Raw genomic sequence first — 17,423 nt, 5'->3', positions numbered from 1 at the left:
CTGTCCCCCAATCGCCGCCCAGCGCGCCCCGTCTCGCCCCTCCCTCCCGCTCTCCTCACCCCAACCGGTTCCAACGGGTACGAGCGCCAACGACCCCCTCGCGCTCGGCCTGGACCGAGAGCGGCTGGGCCGTGACGTCAGAGTGGCACACAGCCAATCCCGGCCGGCCCCGGCGCCGGCGGGCGGAGCCTCGGGCAGTTTGAACGGGCGCGGCAGCCAATGGGGCGTAGCGGGGGCGGGTCTTTGGCGCCGCGGGTCGGGTTGCTGTGGCGGGCAGCGCCGCGCAAAACAAGAGGCGGCAAGTGCGCGGCCGCGGCACCACTCGGCAGCAGCACCTGAGCGAGCAGAGCCCGCGCCGCCCGCCCCGCTTAGCCAGGCAAGGCCTCCGTACCCCGCCCGCGAAAAGAGAGTGTGCCGGGAGGGTGGGTTGGAGAGAGAGGGAGCAGGGCAGAGAGCGCGCTAGCGGCGGTCCGGGGCGCGGAGGGAGCGCGAGTCTCCCGCGGCGGCGCGCCCGGGGTTGAGGGGAGGATTCGCGGCGAGCGGGTGGGGCAGGAAGGGCGGCGGCGGCTCCGGCCCCGGCGGGGAGGGTCGGGGCGCAGGCGGCGGGGCCGGGCGGGCCGGGCGCCGCTGCCGCCGCAGGGGGCGGGGAGAAGCCCCGGGGGCGGAAGGTGCCGCGGGGTGGGCGGGGGACAGTGAGGGGCCGCGGCGGGGGCGGGGCCGGGCGCGCTGGGGCGGGAAGGTGCCGGCGGGAGAAAGGCGGGAACGTCCCGGGGCGCGGCCTCGCCTCACACCGCTCCTCCGCCTCCCGCAGGGACCCGCCGCCGACCTCGCCATGGGCAAAGGCGACCCCAACAAGCCTCGGGGCAAGATGTCCTCGTACGCCTACTTCGTGCAGACCTGCCGCGAGGAGCACAAGAAGAAGCACCCGGACTCGTCCGTCAACTTCGCCGAGTTCTCGCGGAAGTGCTCGGAACGGTGGAAGGTGAGTGGGGCCAGGCCGAGCCGTGCTGAGCCCTTGCCGGGCTGGCCCCCGCCCCTGCTGCGGGCTGCTGGGAAAAGATCCCTGGTAGCAGCTGCTGCTTAGGCGTTAGTGGGTCAGCAGCCGCTTTATCTCATCCAGACTCTTCCCCTTTCCCTGCCCTGTGTCCACAGACAATGTCGAGCAAGGAAAAAGGAAAGTTTGAAGAAATGGCTAAAGGAGACAAAGCTCGTTATGACAGGGAGATGAAAAATTATGTTCCTCCCAAAGGCGAGAAGAAGGGAAAGAAAAAGGACCCCAATGCTCCTAAAAGACCGCCGTGAGTGTTTCTATGACCCCCTCCCCCAAACCAGAAAAAAGTATTAGTTCTAATAGTTTGATACATAACTTTAATCACTGTCTCTCAATGTAGATCTGCGTTCTTCCTTTTCTGTTCGGAACACCGTCCAAAAATCAAAAACGATCATCCTGGCTTGTCTATTGGAGATACAGCAAAGAAATTAGGTGAAATGTGGTCTGAACAGTCAGCCAAAGATAAACAGCCATATGAACAGAAGGCTGCAAAACTAAAGGAGAAATATGAAAAGGTACATTAAAAAAAATAAAATAATGATTCAAGTTGTAGATCTCAATGTAAATATGTGACTTATGTTTTGCACTTGAACCATATATAACTCATAATTCTACATCAACCTTTGTCAGGCTTTAGAACACATGGAGAGGTGTGGTGGGTTCACCCCTACAGTGAACCTGAATGTGGTTTTTGCGTGCCTAGAGATTTTACCAGTAAGATGCTTTACTACCAGAAAACAGGTCACCTGCTTGCTAACATAAAAACACAGTTGTTCTCCAGAGCACTGTGGTCACAAAATTCTTAAAACTCTCTGGATCATGTGTGCTCTTGCCAAAAGGTTTAAGTGTGAAAGTCCCAAGGTTCAGTTTCCTCCGTTTTGCAAACACTGTATTTGATCTGCATAGTACAGTAGTATTAAATTACTGAAGCAGTACAAATTTGTCTTAAAAGTTATATTGCTAGCAACTTAACAGCATTTCTCTTGCAGGATATTGCAGCATATCGTGCCAAGAGCAAGAGTGATGCAGGAAAAAAGGGCCCAGGTAGGCCTGCAGGGTCTAAGAAGAAAGCAGAACCAGAAGAGGAGGAGGAGGAAGAGGAAGAAGAGGAGGAAGATGAGGAAGAAGATGAGGATGAAGAATAAATGAATGTCCTGCTGTAAAGATTTATGCTCAAAATCCAATATTTTGCTAAGAATGTGAACTCAAGTGCAGCTCATGGTTAGCTTCAGTATAAAAATCTGTACAGAATTGTGTATAGGTAATGTGGTTCTTTGTAGGGAGACTTCGATTTATAATGTAAGTAAGTAGCCAAGGGCTGCTACAGTTTGGTTTGAAAAAGTTGTTGAATGTTTCTGCTGTTTCTTCATATTTAATGGTTCTGTTGAAATTCAGTGACTGATAGTCAGGTGTTTCTTTATAGCTAAGTACAAAGGAGGTAGCTTAATAGCTGATCTTATATTTTGTAGTATTTTGTTGCATTGTATTACTTTTTTAACAGTTTTGTAATAAAATGTTGTACATGATTACTGTTTTATTTATGGTGTTTTCTGAGAGGCTGGGCACTCGCACAGTGCTGGAGTCCTGTGCAGGGAAGTGCTTTGCACTGTTCTTGGGCTATTGCTGTTACTCCAAAACTAGCAAGTCTCTTAACCTGTGGCTCCTGGAGCTTACACAGGTGTCTACACTTTTTTAACCAGAATTTCCTCTCCCACATATGCTACGCTTAGTTGCAATTGATGCTTTCCTTACACTACCATTTGCCTGTACTATCTTGCGAGTGAAAAAAAATCTCTTCAAGTACTGAGGTTGCTGATAATTATTCCAGGGTTGTTTTCTTTCCCCACACTGCTGAAGCACAGGTCTTATAGTTTTGTTTTGGTGTAATAGCTGATAATGAGTGAATCTTTAGAGCTTTCTCTCCCAGAGCTCAAGGTCACTGGCCTTTTCTGTTGTCCATACCAGGAGAGGAAGGTTGGCTGTGTGACAGACATGGTTAGAGGCATGTCTTCCCAGATGTTGCCTACTCCCTCCCTCTTCCCCTGGCCCCAGTATTAGCGGCTTCTCATAAAATACACAGCTTGCAGAACAGCATGAAAAATGTTGGAATGTTATCTCCACACATGCCAGTGGATTCCTGCAGAAAGGGGAGAAGGCATTTGTAAAGAACATGTGCTCCTGATATGTTCCTGTTTGTGGTGGTAACACTCTCCAGTTACACCATTTCTTGGTTTTCACTTTTACTTCACCATATTTAAAAGCCTAACTCTAATATCTAACAATATTTGCAAGTAGGGAATTGGAGATAGTACAGGTAAACTAAATAGCTAAAGTTTAATTTTTTTGAGATAAATACCAGGAAGTGTTTTTTACTAGACTTTGAAAGCCCAACAGTGAAATGTGTAATATCTAAAAAATTAGGTATAAAGGGCTGTGTTCCAAGGTTTTTGTTTAAACTGTCTCTCTATTGTCCATCAGCTTAGGCAATATGTTTGTGTCCCATCATTGTACATGTGTGAGATAAAATGTTTTCAGCACTATAACTGTGATAAATGTCACTGTAGTAGGTCAATGATAGCTTAGCACTTTCAGAAACAAGTCTTGACAGAAAATACTTTGTATATTCCTGTAAGTATGGAAATAAAGTAACTGTAAAGGCAATTCAAACATTTTTATACTGAAGTAGGTATTAATCTTTGGGACCCTTAGAAACCCAGAGTTGTTTTTTCCTCCCCACCATGCCCCTGAAATACTTAAAGTGGTATCAGAAGGATTAGCTGCTGTTTTACATATTGGACCTGCCAGAGATACTTGGCACAGGCAGGATCAACGGCTCCATTTTTTGGGTTCATATTTTGGGAAGCCGCAGGCAAAAACTGGAAGTGAGAGGCAGTGGTTCTGTGCATGGTACTTCAGTGCTCAAGAACATTTTCTGTAGAATTTGCAGTCCTACAGCACCTATATCCTTAAATCAAAAATTCTTCCAGCTAAAGGCAAATCCCTGTCATAGTGTAAGACCATGCTGGTCTCACTCATTGTCAGCGTATCCTGTTCAGATTTCCCTGTGGAAATGTACCATCACCTCCTTTCAGTTCTCATGCTCCTTCCCTGTGCAGAACAGTGATGCTTCAAGAAGTCTTTAGGTTTAAATAATCTTCTGCAGTGGAGGAGAAGGAGTGTCAGAGTAAATTGACTAATTTGATTATTGCAAATGTTTTTTACTTCTGCTCGAGCACTTTTAAATTGAAACAAAATACAGCCCTCAGGTGTCCTAGAAGCTGCATGGGTTATAGAATTTTAAATACCGTGTCAAAATAAGAGGATATCTTGAGATAATTCAGAATAAGGGAGCTCTTTTAATATTTTCCTCAGTGAGGTAAAATAGCTTTTGGATTCTATTTCATTTAATCATTAACTGGCTAATTTAGCTTCAGCACGACTTCTGCACAAATCAGTGCAGAGCTGCCTAGTGTCGCCACTCTCTTGTCTCTTGTCCCACATTCTAACAATGCTCTATGAAACACTGGCTGTGGGTTACTTTTCTTTATGATCTCATTCACAAATATATCCTGACTGCTGGAGAGATCTTTTTTTGCAAAAAATAGGCTACTGCACTGCTCTGTAGCCTGCCCCACATCATGAGACAAGTCTCTTTGTTTACACACCATGTCAGTATGAGCTGCAGCAAGTCACGGCAAAGCTCTGCATTGGGCTGATCTATTAACTGAGAATGATGTCATGACTAAAGATAAGTAGCATTTTTAAAAAATAATATTTTGTCCCTTCTCTAAGGATGTTGAATATAAAGGCAAATGGAACAAAGCACATGAAAATTGCTATTTTCAAATTAAGCTTTAAAAAGTATGATATGTCAGGTTAGGGGGTTCAGATAATCCCCATCTGTGAGCATTCACTGGAAAGGACTAGTAAGTGATCCAAGTGTAACAGGACTGTTCAGGAAAGATAAGGCAATAGAAGAAAAGCTAAACTAGTTCTTCCCATAATTTTTTAATATGGACAAACTTGTGAAATAGCTCACTGGAGGTGAACTGGGAGGTCTGTCTAAAATCACAACTAAAAGGGATGCCCCGAGTGGTTGGAGGCATCATGCAGAATGCTCACACTGCACTAGAGGTCCAGCATAAAGGAATCCCACATAGTAAAGCAGACCAAACGACTACCAAAAATAAGACTGAGGTTGATAAAGAGCAGGAATGAGAGAATAACAAATGTAGGAAAGGAGGTCTTTAGAAAGTTCAAATTATTTCTAAATCAATAATCCAGAAAAAACCAGCACATCAACAGGCCAGACACAGCAACATGTGGCAAGGAAGAAAAGCATCAGGGCACCTTGAGAAAACAGATGGACTAATAACAACTTTCAAATACATCTGTCATGGTTCAACCCCTTCTGGCAACCAAGCCCCATACAGCCACTTGCTCACTCCCCCACATGGTGAGACGGGAGAAAACTGGAAGAATAAAAGTAAGAAAACTCATGTCTTGAGATAAAAACAGTTTAATAACTGAAATAAACTAATAATAAATTAATAAATTATAATGAAAATAAAAATAACAAAAAAGAGAAATAAATCCCAAGACAAACAAGTAATGCAAATGAAAAATAATTTCTCACCACTGGCCAGTTCTCAAGCAGTGGCCCTAAGCCAGCTTTCATCCTGGTTATATGCTGAGCCATGCAGCATGGAATATCTGTTTGGTCAGTGGATGTCAGCTGTCCCAGCTGCGTCCCCTTCCAGCTTCTCATGTACCTCCAGCCTCCTTGCTGGCAGGGCAGCATGAGAAGTTGAAAGGTCCTTGACTTAGTGTAAACACTGCTCAGCAACAACTAAACCATCAGTGTGTAATCAACATTATGCTCATTCTAAATCCAATACACAGCACTATACCAGCTACTAGGAAAAAAATTAACTCTAACTCCTCCAAAACCAGGGCATTCTCAGAACCAAGAGGGCTGCTAAACTGTCCTAGGGACAATAGATGCTCAAGATACAGTAGCATGACTAGAGAAGATTTTAGAAAAAGAAAACTTCTTTTTTAACGTTCTAGAGAAGCTTCAGGAAGTTTTCATGACACAACTTTATAATGGAAGAGGCATGGTGAAGCATCTGTCTCAAATCCAAGTGTAAAAGGTCTTGAAACAAAATGACAGGACAGATGGTATTCATCCAAGAGTTCTAAGGGAACTCAAATGCTGAAATGGCTGAACTATGAACCATACTTTATATTTTTTTTCACTTAAAACTAACTGCCTTAGTGCTAGAGGAATTAAAGGTCACAAATATGACACTAATTTTTAGAAAGCATTCTGTGGAGGTACAGGGAGCTTCAGACCAATAATGCCCATATGGTAAGTTGGTAGGAGCCACAGTACAGCCGAGAGCTGCTGGACAAATGGCTAAATAGAACTTGTGATTTCACAAGAGGAAATCCTGTTCCATAGATCTGTAAATATTCTTCAAAGAAATCTGTGAACTTGAAGGTAAAGGAGATCAAGTAGTTCTGGTCTACTTGAGTTTGGCCTGGTCTACTTCCTATAAAAGAAATAAGTCACCATTTAAGATCTTGCATGAATGAAAAGAGCTAACACTGAAGAACTGTAAAGCCAGCCTGCAGCCTGAAGTGACAGCATAGTAAAACAAGCAGGTGAAATATGGTATTAATACACAGTGTATTAATTGATATGTGCTCGCCCTCACATGTAAAGGGGAAAATGCAGGCTTAATGTTCATGTCATAGGTAATGTGGGTAGACAATAAACTACATTACATTACTCTGGAGGAGATGCTGGAGCTGTAAGAGATAACTCTGTGAAGATGTAACAAATGTTTGCTAGAAAAGCAAATAGCATGCTAGGCATTATTAGGTAAAAGAGTTAAGGACAAAACAAATATGTAGTATTGCCTTATCGTCTTCCTAAAGGAATATAAAGTTTCCTTTTTCTTAGATCATCTTAGAACAAAGCCTATTTACAAAGTCGGTCTTATTTTTCCAAAGCAAAACCTATGGTCTGGAAAATTCTAAATTTGCATGAGTGTGTGTGTGTGTTTGTGTGTGTACATGTGCATGAGTGCATCTTGTTTAGAACAGCTACAGACCTGGGGACTGACTGCAGTATATACAGGCTTTAGAACTCCTAACAACACAAATGAAGTTGCAAACGAGTGTGGAAAGAAAATCAGAAAAAAATCAAATAGGAGTTTTACCTTTGATTAGCCAATGACCTATTGAACCATTTCATAAGAGTGTATCATAGCCATCTGGTATATAGTACTGGTACATAATTCAGTACATATTGCTCAGAGATGGATTATTTGCTGTGGTGGTGACTGTCACTGATCCTGCTTCACTTGCCTTACCACCCTTAGCATATGTTTATTTTTCTGTTTATTTTCTCATTTTGGCTTGTATTTCTGTCCACATCTTGAAATATATAAGTGTTTTTCCAGCAACCTCTGCATTTCCAAAATTGCTGGATCTGTTGTATGAGCTGCATCACAACCTGTCTGCTTTTCCGTAATCCCATTTGAATCCAATGTAAAGAGTCCCATAACAGAGCCCAGATGTCGAGCTCACTGCTGCATTCTCCAATGGACACAGCCCTTCAGGGAAACATTAAGTCTCCTAACTGTGGGATATCATGAAATTCAGATCTACCCGGTCAAAAAGCTGACTGCCTACACAAATTCCTCAAGTTACTTAATTGTCACAGGCCAGCACCAGTTAGTGAGTGAACCTGTATGTTGCTCTGATTATCCTGTCCTGTGATCATCTATCCCCCTCAGCCTCAATGTTGGAGAGGCTTGTGATGTTCCAGGACTGAATATGAAGTCAACCATCAGAAAAATCTTTCTAGTCAGCAGATCCAGTGCTCCGTCTATAAATTGTATGGCTATTCTAAGTATTTCCTGGCCCAAACATCTAATGGTAAAGTTTGTACCCATAAATCAGTTTTCCAGCAAAGCTGGAGGGATGTTTGTGTGGATAAGATCATAACATTCTAAAAGGCCTTTTCAAAAATGAGCTGTTGATGATGTTATTGTCAGTGCTGCTAGCTCTAGTCAAACTAGTTCCTGGCTGGCTGAACCCTGCATGGACCCAGCACTGACCACTTGTTCAGGAATTAAGACCTTTAACAAGCCTTCATAATTCGGCTATATCTCACTGATTTGTCACCGCAGAAGAGTGCACTGCAGAGCCAGAAAGGCTGTTCAGAAACCTTCAAACTCTTTGCATAAATCAGATGATGCATGACCAAAGTCTGTGTAGATTCAAGCAGCAGTTGGACAAATTTTGGACTATTAAATAGAAAATACTATTTCTAGTCAGACAGTGCTTGAGTTATATAATGCCAGAAGTAGGGACAATCTTAGACAAGTATCCTTGCTGCATCCTTTCACTCTGCCCCATGCTCTTTGACCATACTGATCCTTCTGACCACTGAGTGAGACAGGCTGCTGTGTTGCCTGGACTTTTGATTTGATCTTGCGTGTGCTTTTAAGTTCAAATGTTACATTCAATTCTTATCCTAATTCAAAACATTTTTAGCTTGTCCATCAGAGACAAAGGGTCCTGACATTGCTGGAGAATGAACTCCATTTTCCTCATAATCATCACATGGAAGATAATGCAATACTGTGGCAGGAAAAGAAAAAAAAAAAGCAGGAGTGTTTCCTATTTCCAACTGGGAATGACCCAGTTCAGTATTACTGTATCCTCAATAGCTTTAATATCAGTAGTAACCAGACCCCACTCTGCTATAGGGTTACAGAATTGTTTTCCTCAGCAACACCCCACACCATCTTACCTCCATGCGCACATACAGCAGGACAGACAGCTTTCCCTTCCTTTGCCAAGTTGATTAGCTTGGTCTTTAGAGGTTCCTCGGCATCTTCAGGACAGGTACATCTGTACATCTTCAGTGCATTCCTCAGTGCAATTGAAAGAGCAGCATGACTAGAAGTGCTTCCAGAGCTGGGTGTGCTTTTTCTTCTGGTCAGCTTTTCCCAAATCTCCCCTCCTTATGAACTCACAAGAATCTTCCAGAAGGCTTCTACTTTCATCCAGTTCTACTTTCTTTCACAATTTCTCCTGCCTTAGAAACAAAAATATGAAAACTGCACGAGTAGCTGCCTGTTGGGCAACTGCGATGGCCCTGAGGGCTCTGGCAAAAGGCTGTAGCCATCCCGAAGGCTCAGGCTACCAAGGCATCCATTGCCAGGCAGGGCTCAGGATCTCCTGTGCCTACCACAGAATGACACAGTGCTTCCCCAGTGCAACAAGATCTCTGGCTGTATGGAAGCAGAGCTGTATAGAAGCAAAGGGGTGTTTTCACCCAACAACCCTTAGAAGTGACAGTACCAGTCCTCATGGCTGTGGCACAGCTGTTACCCACAAGTATTAATGCTGTATCCTGTGGCAGGTCTAACTCAGAGAACATGCACTCACATACACAGAAGATCCAGAGGACTTTATACTCAAAGACCCACTGCTGTTTAATGTCAGGGCTTGTTGAAAGATACTGGCCTACATTATTTTCCTGGGGAATTCTCTCATAAATTTCAATGAAAAAGGTTGTATTTTGAGTCCTATTTCCACCCCAGTGCCTTCAAGTGATTCAGAAAGCCTATTCTAAACTGTGCTTCTTCATCTGAAGACTGTGGTTTAACAGCTGTCTGGGCATGTTGCCTTACCTGACACACACTGCCACCAGCAGCTCTTTCCAGGGAAGTAAAATATCATCTCTCCATTATTTTCCCCTTCCCTCTCAGGACCCCTGGGATGCTCAGCCAAAGGGCTGCTGATGCCATCATGCACATCTCAGGCGTTAGTTTGTTTTGGTTTTACTGTGAATTAGTGCTATGCTGCTTCTCCCACCTTTCTGCTCCTTTCTTGTGCAGGAGACATTAACACTTGCACAGGAAACATCATGGAGTTGTTCGAACTGTCACACCACTGGAGGCAGTTCTGCTTTCACACTGAATGATCACATTCATGAGAGCTGTGGGACCCACCCAGCCCTCAGCCCTGCTTTATCTGCCCTCCACTTCAGAGGGGACACTTCTTGACCCTAAAGCAATCGTGTTTCTTCTCTGTGAAGCATATTTGTGAGAAAAAGTAAGGATCTAACAAGCAAACATACCTTTTCATCTTGGTGTTTGCGCAGCTCTAACTCCTCCTTACACACTTTGATGCTTGTCACCTTCATTGACCTGTTGACTGAAGAAACATGCATTTTTCATCAGTCAGTTCAGACCCATCAGACCATCAGTTATGCCACTACCTCACTGAAGATTCTCTACCCATACTGTTGTTCAGAAAAGCCACAGAGCAGTGCAATGTGGTAAAAATTCTAAGAGTTGTGCAGATAGCTTAGTTTTAGTTTCACCAGGACCCGTATTACATGGTAATGGAGAATACTTCATTTGTTTCTCCATGTAAAAAATGGACTAGATTTTTAAGATTTTTAAAAATAAAGGTTACTAACCGTTGCCTGGGTCACTGAGATGTATAATCCACAAAAGCACCTCTTCCCACTTTGCTGGGATCCATACCAGTGACCACAGCTGAGGGTGCGATGAGGGAGGCAGCACGTATCAATACACACGCTTGTGGCAGCAGTGTGTGAGGTAAGATGACCAGAAGCAACCCACAGTGAAAGGAGGGCCAAAGTGGTTTCAGGCTTCAGGGATTATGCACAGTTGATGTTTTGTTTTTTTTTTTTTTAAACCCCAAGGGAGCCAAAATCACCTGCATTTTTTGATAGCCTATTACTTTTTCCACCTAGACTCATTCTACGTAGAGAATCCTCTCATACAGTGCCAGCCAAGCTACATAACTTACTATTCCAACATTACAGGAGTTCAGAGGAGGCTTGCACGGTATGTAAAGTCAACAACCAGAGGACTAAATGCTGGCAACTAGTTCTGATGTTCCCAGAAAGTACATATTACCCTGGAAGATAACCACTGACACTTCTCAAGGATTATTCTCATAAAAGTAAGCCAGATAAGATTTCAGAACACAGCAAGACATAGTATTCCCATGTTTCTTGTAGTGAAGAAAACAACAAACAGAAACACAAACACGGCCAATTTGTTTTTCCTCGAGTTGTTTCTTTTCACCTATTACAATTGATGGATCCAAGCTCACCAGCAGGAAACAATAAATGCTTTTACAGAAACAAAGTTTGTGTTCAATGGTGTAGATGATTTCTTCTTCATGTTCTTAAATTCCCCTTCTTATTACTTTGCTTCCATGGATCTTGCTCAATTTGATCTTTTTTAACGTAAAAGGAAAATTGATGAACAGCAAAATCTACCAAAGCACCTTTTGTGTTTTTATAGGCAGTGGTATGTTTTGCTGTTTCTTGTGAGAAAGCTCACAGATTAGAGTTAAGCATAAAACTTTTACACCTCTGGCATGGTGTAATAGATCTCAGGCTTCTTAATCAAGTTTCAGAGCTGTAAATTGATAATTTTTGGCTTTAAGGACTGCAATTTGGAAGCAAATGGTATGGAGGAAGCAGACAGTAGTAAAGGAGATTGATTAGCATTAGGGAAAGAGAATGCACTGATTCTACGATGCCACCAGTGGGGACAGCATCTTTGGTGCTGCCCAAAGTGTGCTGTAGGTTCTCCTGGTGCTAGGATCTCTGGTAATGAAGAAAGATGTCCCCTCCTTCCTATCACTCCCTGTTTTCATACATAAAAGGGTATTGCCTACATGAATTGTCTCTTTCTATACTTCCATGTTTTTGTCAACAGAGCCTTTCGAAATCTGAATACGCAAAAGTGCACTGACAGATATGGCCGGGAAGCAAGAATCCCATCCGTAAAAAAGCCCTGTAGATTTTAGCATTTAGGTTTGCTCTTAGGCCAGAACTTGCGTCTTTCATGTCCCAATTTAATTGCATACTCTTTTGCTAAAGAAACTTCTCAGGAAAAAAATAAAGTTTGATTGAAACATGTTTGCTGGCAAAAACATCAATGAACCGAGATAAAATATAGTCAAACCACTACAAACTAGTCCTGATGCTTGGTTCTACTTTAGAAATAATTCTCAAGTTCATTTTCTATAAGTATATTAAATCTACCTAATTAGATCAGGGCAGGTGATATGAAAATCCAAATATGTCTATGTGACAGCTCTCAGTGAGAATTTTTCATTTCACTGGAAAAATAATCTGAGTCCCCACAGATGCGACAAAAGGTACCTATATAAAAATTAAAATAAACCACTTTTAATATTTGTAAGTTTGTAATATTGAAGTTGTCTAGATTTTGAGATACGGGGTTTCTATAAAGATAATAATTCATTTTTACTTTGTAAAAGTATAGTAAACCGAAAAATTCAAATATTTTATTTACTTCACCTAAAAAACAAGCAACCCATGAGTAAGATATACATAGGTTTCCCAGATTTATCCCTAATAAATTTTTTAAGATTTATACAATTTCTACAGAAACATACAGTGTATCAAAATCTGCATAAATCAAATTTATAAAATATGTAGAAATGCATAGTGATATTATCATCAACTTACAAAGCAAGAATATGGGAATTATTTTTTTCCAAGCCAGCTATAGTAGGAAAAAGTCATTACAGCAACAGCTTCTTATGATCTCATGTTTTGTAAGGTTTCAGTCTCACATACAGATTCATATTCACATACAGCATCAGCTTTCAATGAATTGCACATAATACCCATTTAAAATGCACACCCACACAATTTATGTGCCACCATTCTTTCTTTTATGCATAGTTGTATGATTAAATTAATCTACCCAACACACAAATGGAGTCAGTTTTCATACACACAATTAACAAGTACCGGCACACAACCTTATTTTCCTTTTTTTTTTTCCAGTTTCTCCCTCCTTTATTTTCTATTTTTTCATAGCTCTGAAAGGATAGATGAGAAGTTTAAAGAAACTAGGAAAGATCCCAGACTAATAGATCAGTGCAGACAGCCCTATAAAGATCAAACTCTGTCACCAAATATGATACATAACCCTTGTTAACATCAATGGGAGCTGCATGCAGTGCTATTCTAGACTTCAGGGAAGTATTTAGTCATACTTAATTGTGTGACATGTTATAGGGATAACTGTTATAAATTCAGTACACTGATGTCAACATTTAAGTCACAAAATCTGGACAAAGGAAGTGAGGATAAGTCATTTCTCCTCCACCTCTCTATTCATTCAGAGTAAATATTTATACTCCTAAGGGAGTTTGCATCAACTCCTTTCCAGAATATATTAAGAAACAACTTCTTCACATTCTACTCTGTACACTATAGCACCGAACAGTTGTTTTTTGTGTTTGTAATCCCTCCAGAGAAGTTGCAAATGACAAAAATAAGAGGAAAATTAGTATGAATAAATGTGGTTTCAGGATTTCCATTTCTTTTTTCGAATCTAAATCTGGCATCCAAACTATTTGACAGATGTCTTTGTAATGAACTATGCGGATGTGTTAAAAGCTGGATGCTTTTTCCTAATTAAAAGTTTTAGTCCACCTCTAATTGATTTCCATTCAAAATATCAATATAAATGAAGCATTTGATTATTTCCAAGTTTTACATAATCGTGCAGCTTTTTTTTTGTTTATTTTAAATATTTTTAGGTAAGGCATGGTTTAAACAAGCAAGTTAGTGCTTATAAATTCTTCACTGGAATTGTGAGGGTGCTTACCTCCATTAAAATGTACCGCATTAGCACTAAACTTGACACTCTTCCTTCCACCGTACAAAGCATTCAGTTGAAGTAGAGCAGCCAAACTGGCAATACGAATTTGTTTTTGCTAACACAGTAATTACATAGGGTGATACAGTTGGTCCCTACCCCTGGTGACAGCTCAGAAAAATCCATTGTATAATTTTCAACAAATGCTTTTCTTGTGAAAGAGAGAAAGGAAAGAGGCACTAAATATGTTGAAATTCATCTTCCAAAAAAGCAGCATGACTGTGAGAGAAGGCCACCCTGGCTAATAACCTGTGGCAGTGCTTAGTAAGATGTAAAATTAAATAAAAATATACAACAGGTTGATAATCACCAAGTTCTAAGAAAATCTGGTTACTCCAACCTTTTCAAGTGTGTGTAAAAAAACTGCCTTCAGACCCCTGAGTGTAATCCCAAAGAAGACGACAACGCTTTTAACTATGTTCCTATGAAACATAGCTAACAGCACATTAATTTACCAACATCTTAAAACAAAAAGATGTAAACATCTACAGAGTTTAAGGTAAAGCAGTTTGTAAACATTAACTGCGGATGATAATGTTATTGTAATAATCACAGTTCCTCTATGTCCTTCATCCAAGCCAGGAGGCTCACAGCTGTCCAAATTAATAACTGCAGCAGTTTTCAGGCTATTTTCAGTCCTGTACAAATGAATGCGTCAGTAGGTAGGTTTTGTCTGTCTACACACTAAGAATGTTATTCATTTCCCATTTTTGTGTTGCTTTACTGGAGTCACACTCTGAAATGAAAACTTGATGGAGGACTTCGGAGCGATCCAAGCACTTCCCTGACGGAATGTGAGTAAATCTGTGCAGATTCTGAAAAACAAAACCATCAGGAAAATGTGTTGGGCTTTTGTGTTTGGTTTATTTTTCTTTTGTTTGGTTTTTTTTTGTTACATTTTTTTTACAACTGCAATATAACTATTTACAAAACCAGGTTTCAGGGTCCCAGAACAGATCAGTTCTATACTCATTTTACTATTTGTTAAAACTAGAGTTTCATAGCCTTCGTAGCCTTTTGGTTCATGTAGGTCCACTTGAGATGCCTCCTGTTTCTCTTAGGCAACAAACTGCTAAGAAAATGAGCAAAACTGTATCTAAAATGCTTCTAGCCTTTTCATCCATCCTGAAACCAAAATGAAAGATTAATTTTTGAAGTCAGCTGTATGAGGATTTCCCTGGGCAGATCCTCCTCTAGTTAGCCCTCACAGAATGCAACTGCACAACAATAATATTAACAACACAGGGGGGAAAGGAAGTACTAACTTGTCTCCCTGTTTGACTGGCAGAGTAGAAAGTATAAGAGTTAAGTCTGGCTTCTGGAGCAACAGGAGGCTGCCTAAGAAACTGCAAACCTATTGTGCCAGGCACATTCAGGCTGAGTGGCACATTTGTCTCTTTCCACATCCCCTGTGCTCCCTTGCTCAAGTGTCCTGCATTTGCAAAGTGGCCTGTTGCCCTGCTTGCTGCCCCACGGTGCCAGATGCAGCCCTGACTCACTGATTCCCTAACTCACTGACTGTGGAGGGGAAGGGAGCAGAAGCAAGCCCATGGCACTGCAGTGGGGCCAACTGTGCCCATCTCCCCCGGACATGAGTACACTCTCTGCCACCCCCACACACATGTGCATGGCCAAATGTTGGTTCATCTCAATACTTGCTCCTTCTGTGTGGCCAGCATGGGGGTCCTCTACTTGGAAAGGTAAATGCGTGTCTGAACAAAAGCAACAGGCAGACCACTGCCAGCCCTGTTGTTAAGATGCTTGCTTATGGGCACTGAAGCCCTGCTACTGCTCAGCGCTCAAGCAGCACATGTTACACCACCAAACTGACACACAAGCTTTCATTCCAGAACCAACCAACCAACCAGACAAAATCTCCTGGTAGCTTTCATTTACACAAGGCCACAACATTTTTCAGCAGTTCATAAGCATTGAATTCGTTACACCTTCCTCATACTCTCTGTACTGCACAGCAGAGTGTGCCAAATTTGTACTATTTGCTTGGTTGCACACTCTTGGTGGTCCTTTCACTCTCACCCTCCCTTCTTTTTCCTTTTAGAAGCCAGTCAGTGTTTTGTTCTACAGCCCAGACCATGCCTACTGGGCTTCCTTATAACGTGTGGTAATAAGCAAACAATTGCACAACTTGGTACCAGTGTAGAGAAAATGGATCTTCTTGCATAAAAGAAATGTTTAGAGAGAAGCCAAGTAACATGCTGGGATGCAGTAGAATGGCTGGAGAGTTAACAACTGCTATGTATTATTCCAATATTAAAACTAAAGTCAGCAGGCACTGAAACACTGCTTATTGATTTTTACATTTCAGATTTAAAGAATTTTGTCTGTCTATATGGCACAAGACAACTGATCTAGGCAGAAATGGCACTACAGTGCCTGGTATTTCCTAGCTATGTGCAAACACTAGAAAGAGTGAAGTGGCTTAAAGGATAGCAAACAGATTTCCCTGCACTCAGTGCTCGCATCTTTCAGACAAACAACAAAAAATTCAGATAACCAGCTAACAAATTATTAAATATGCAATATGCTAGTTAGACTGAAGAAAAGTTGACACAGAATAGTTTCTTAGATACAGAACCAAGTTACGTGTGGCTATATCCAGGGATAATGTCACCCTTAAACTATTCAGTCTAATTTTTTAAGAGACAAACAGAAATAGAACCTTAGACTTTTTTTAAAGTAACACTTACAAAACTACTATGAATAAAGAATTCACAGATGTAGTGAATAAATAGACTATAGCAGCCTTCACGTGTATATCAGCTAACATTCCAAGTCCTTATTAAAAATTTACAGATTTCGCAATAGCATTATAACACCACCACACCCAGAATTAACAACAGAGCATGTTATTGTTATTAGAGAATGGCTAATGAAGAGGAAAAAGAAATACTGAAGAAGACAACACAGAAATGCAGAGTATGTTACATTTACCTACTGCTATGCAGGCTTAAAATTACTTTGTCTTTAAACAGAGAAACACTTCAATTTAGACTGCCCAAAATTAGACCTAATACTGACTCTAGCTGCTAAATGCACTCCTGCATTTAAGCAATCTTCTCACAGCATACATGAGATAAAGAAACTTTCTTGATAGAAAGCATGCAAGCAGAGAGGGTGATGGCACTAAAAGCTTTTATAAACTTTGTCACTGGTAGTGGACATGCTCTTTTCTTCCTGTGAGACAAGTGCTAACTCCTAACAAACCCATGGCAGCACATGTAGCCTCATAAGATTTCTCATAATGACTCATAATCTCATAAGATTTTCCTTAAAGAAAGGACAGAAGACAGCTACAAAAGACAGCAACTAGAACCGCTAAACAAAAGCACCTTTCCCTAGAGGAAGTTTTTCTGGCAAGCATGTATTTCCAAAAACATACCATTAAAATTTACTCCACTTGATTCAGTTAGCCTTGTCATAAATCTTTAATTTTAAATATACATAAAATAATTTTAAAAGGTGCAAAAAACAGGATAAAATCTAAAAACAGTGTGTAATCATAATTTTGGATCCATCTGGTCCTTTAGTTAAGCACTGATCATACTGCATGAGTTGATTAGCTTCGTTGATTCGGAAAAGCT

The 17,423-nt window shown here is 41.4% G+C and overlaps 2 protein-coding genes across 6 annotated transcripts in view; one reads left to right on the top strand and one right to left on the bottom strand.

Moving 5' to 3' along the window:
• The first annotated feature begins 236 nt into the window (after positions 1-236).
• HMGB2 (high mobility group box 2) lies at positions 237-2,577 on the top strand. Its single transcript, XM_017816578.1, has 5 exons — positions 237-376; positions 812-982; positions 1,153-1,298; positions 1,392-1,566; positions 2,041-2,577. The coding sequence occupies exons 2-5, from the start codon at positions 833-835 to the stop codon at positions 2,194-2,196; spliced, it is 627 nt and encodes a 208-aa protein (XP_017672067.1). The 5' UTR covers positions 237-376; positions 812-832; the 3' UTR covers positions 2,197-2,577.
• A 6,500-nt stretch (positions 2,578-9,077) lies between these two features.
• Positions 9,078-17,423, bottom strand: part of GALNT7 (polypeptide N-acetylgalactosaminyltransferase 7) — an 80,093-nt gene continuing 71,747 nt past the window's right edge. For 3 of the 5 annotated variants that reach the window (XM_017816582.1, XM_017816580.1, XM_017816579.1), the window contains exon 12: positions 12,407-14,636. In XM_017816582.1, the coding sequence (XP_017672071.1) occupies positions 14,499-14,636 (138 nt within the window). In that variant the 3' untranslated portion in view covers positions 12,407-14,498. Of the gene's footprint in view, positions 9,168-10,113; positions 10,292-12,406; positions 14,637-17,423 lie in introns of those variants that run through there. The other 2 variants (XR_001875101.1, XM_017816581.1) reach the window with 2 other exon arrangements.

Source organism: Lepidothrix coronata, unplaced genomic scaffold (genome assembly GCF_001604755.1).
Source record: "Lepidothrix coronata isolate B3197 unplaced genomic scaffold, Lepidothrix_coronata-1.0 Scaffold56, whole genome shotgun sequence".
Taxonomy (NCBI): Eukaryota; Metazoa; Chordata; class Aves; order Passeriformes; family Pipridae; genus Lepidothrix; species Lepidothrix coronata.
Note: the sequence above shows the minus strand (reverse complement) of the source record. Positions and strands in the feature narration are given on the sequence as shown.

Bases quoted from the DNA above. Each gene is read 5' to 3' on its own strand.
- HMGB2 (XM_017816578.1), top strand. From the start codon at position 833: ATGGGCAAAGGCGACCCCAACAAGCCTCGGGGCAAGATGTCCTCGTAC. The intron at 983-1,152 runs GTGAGTGGGGCC...CTGTGTCCACAG, and splicing joins AGTGCTCGGAACGGTGGAAG to ACAATGTCGAGCAAGGAAAA. The intron at 1,567-2,040 runs GTACATTAAAAA...TTTCTCTTGCAG, and splicing joins TAAAGGAGAAATATGAAAAG to GATATTGCAGCATATCGTGC.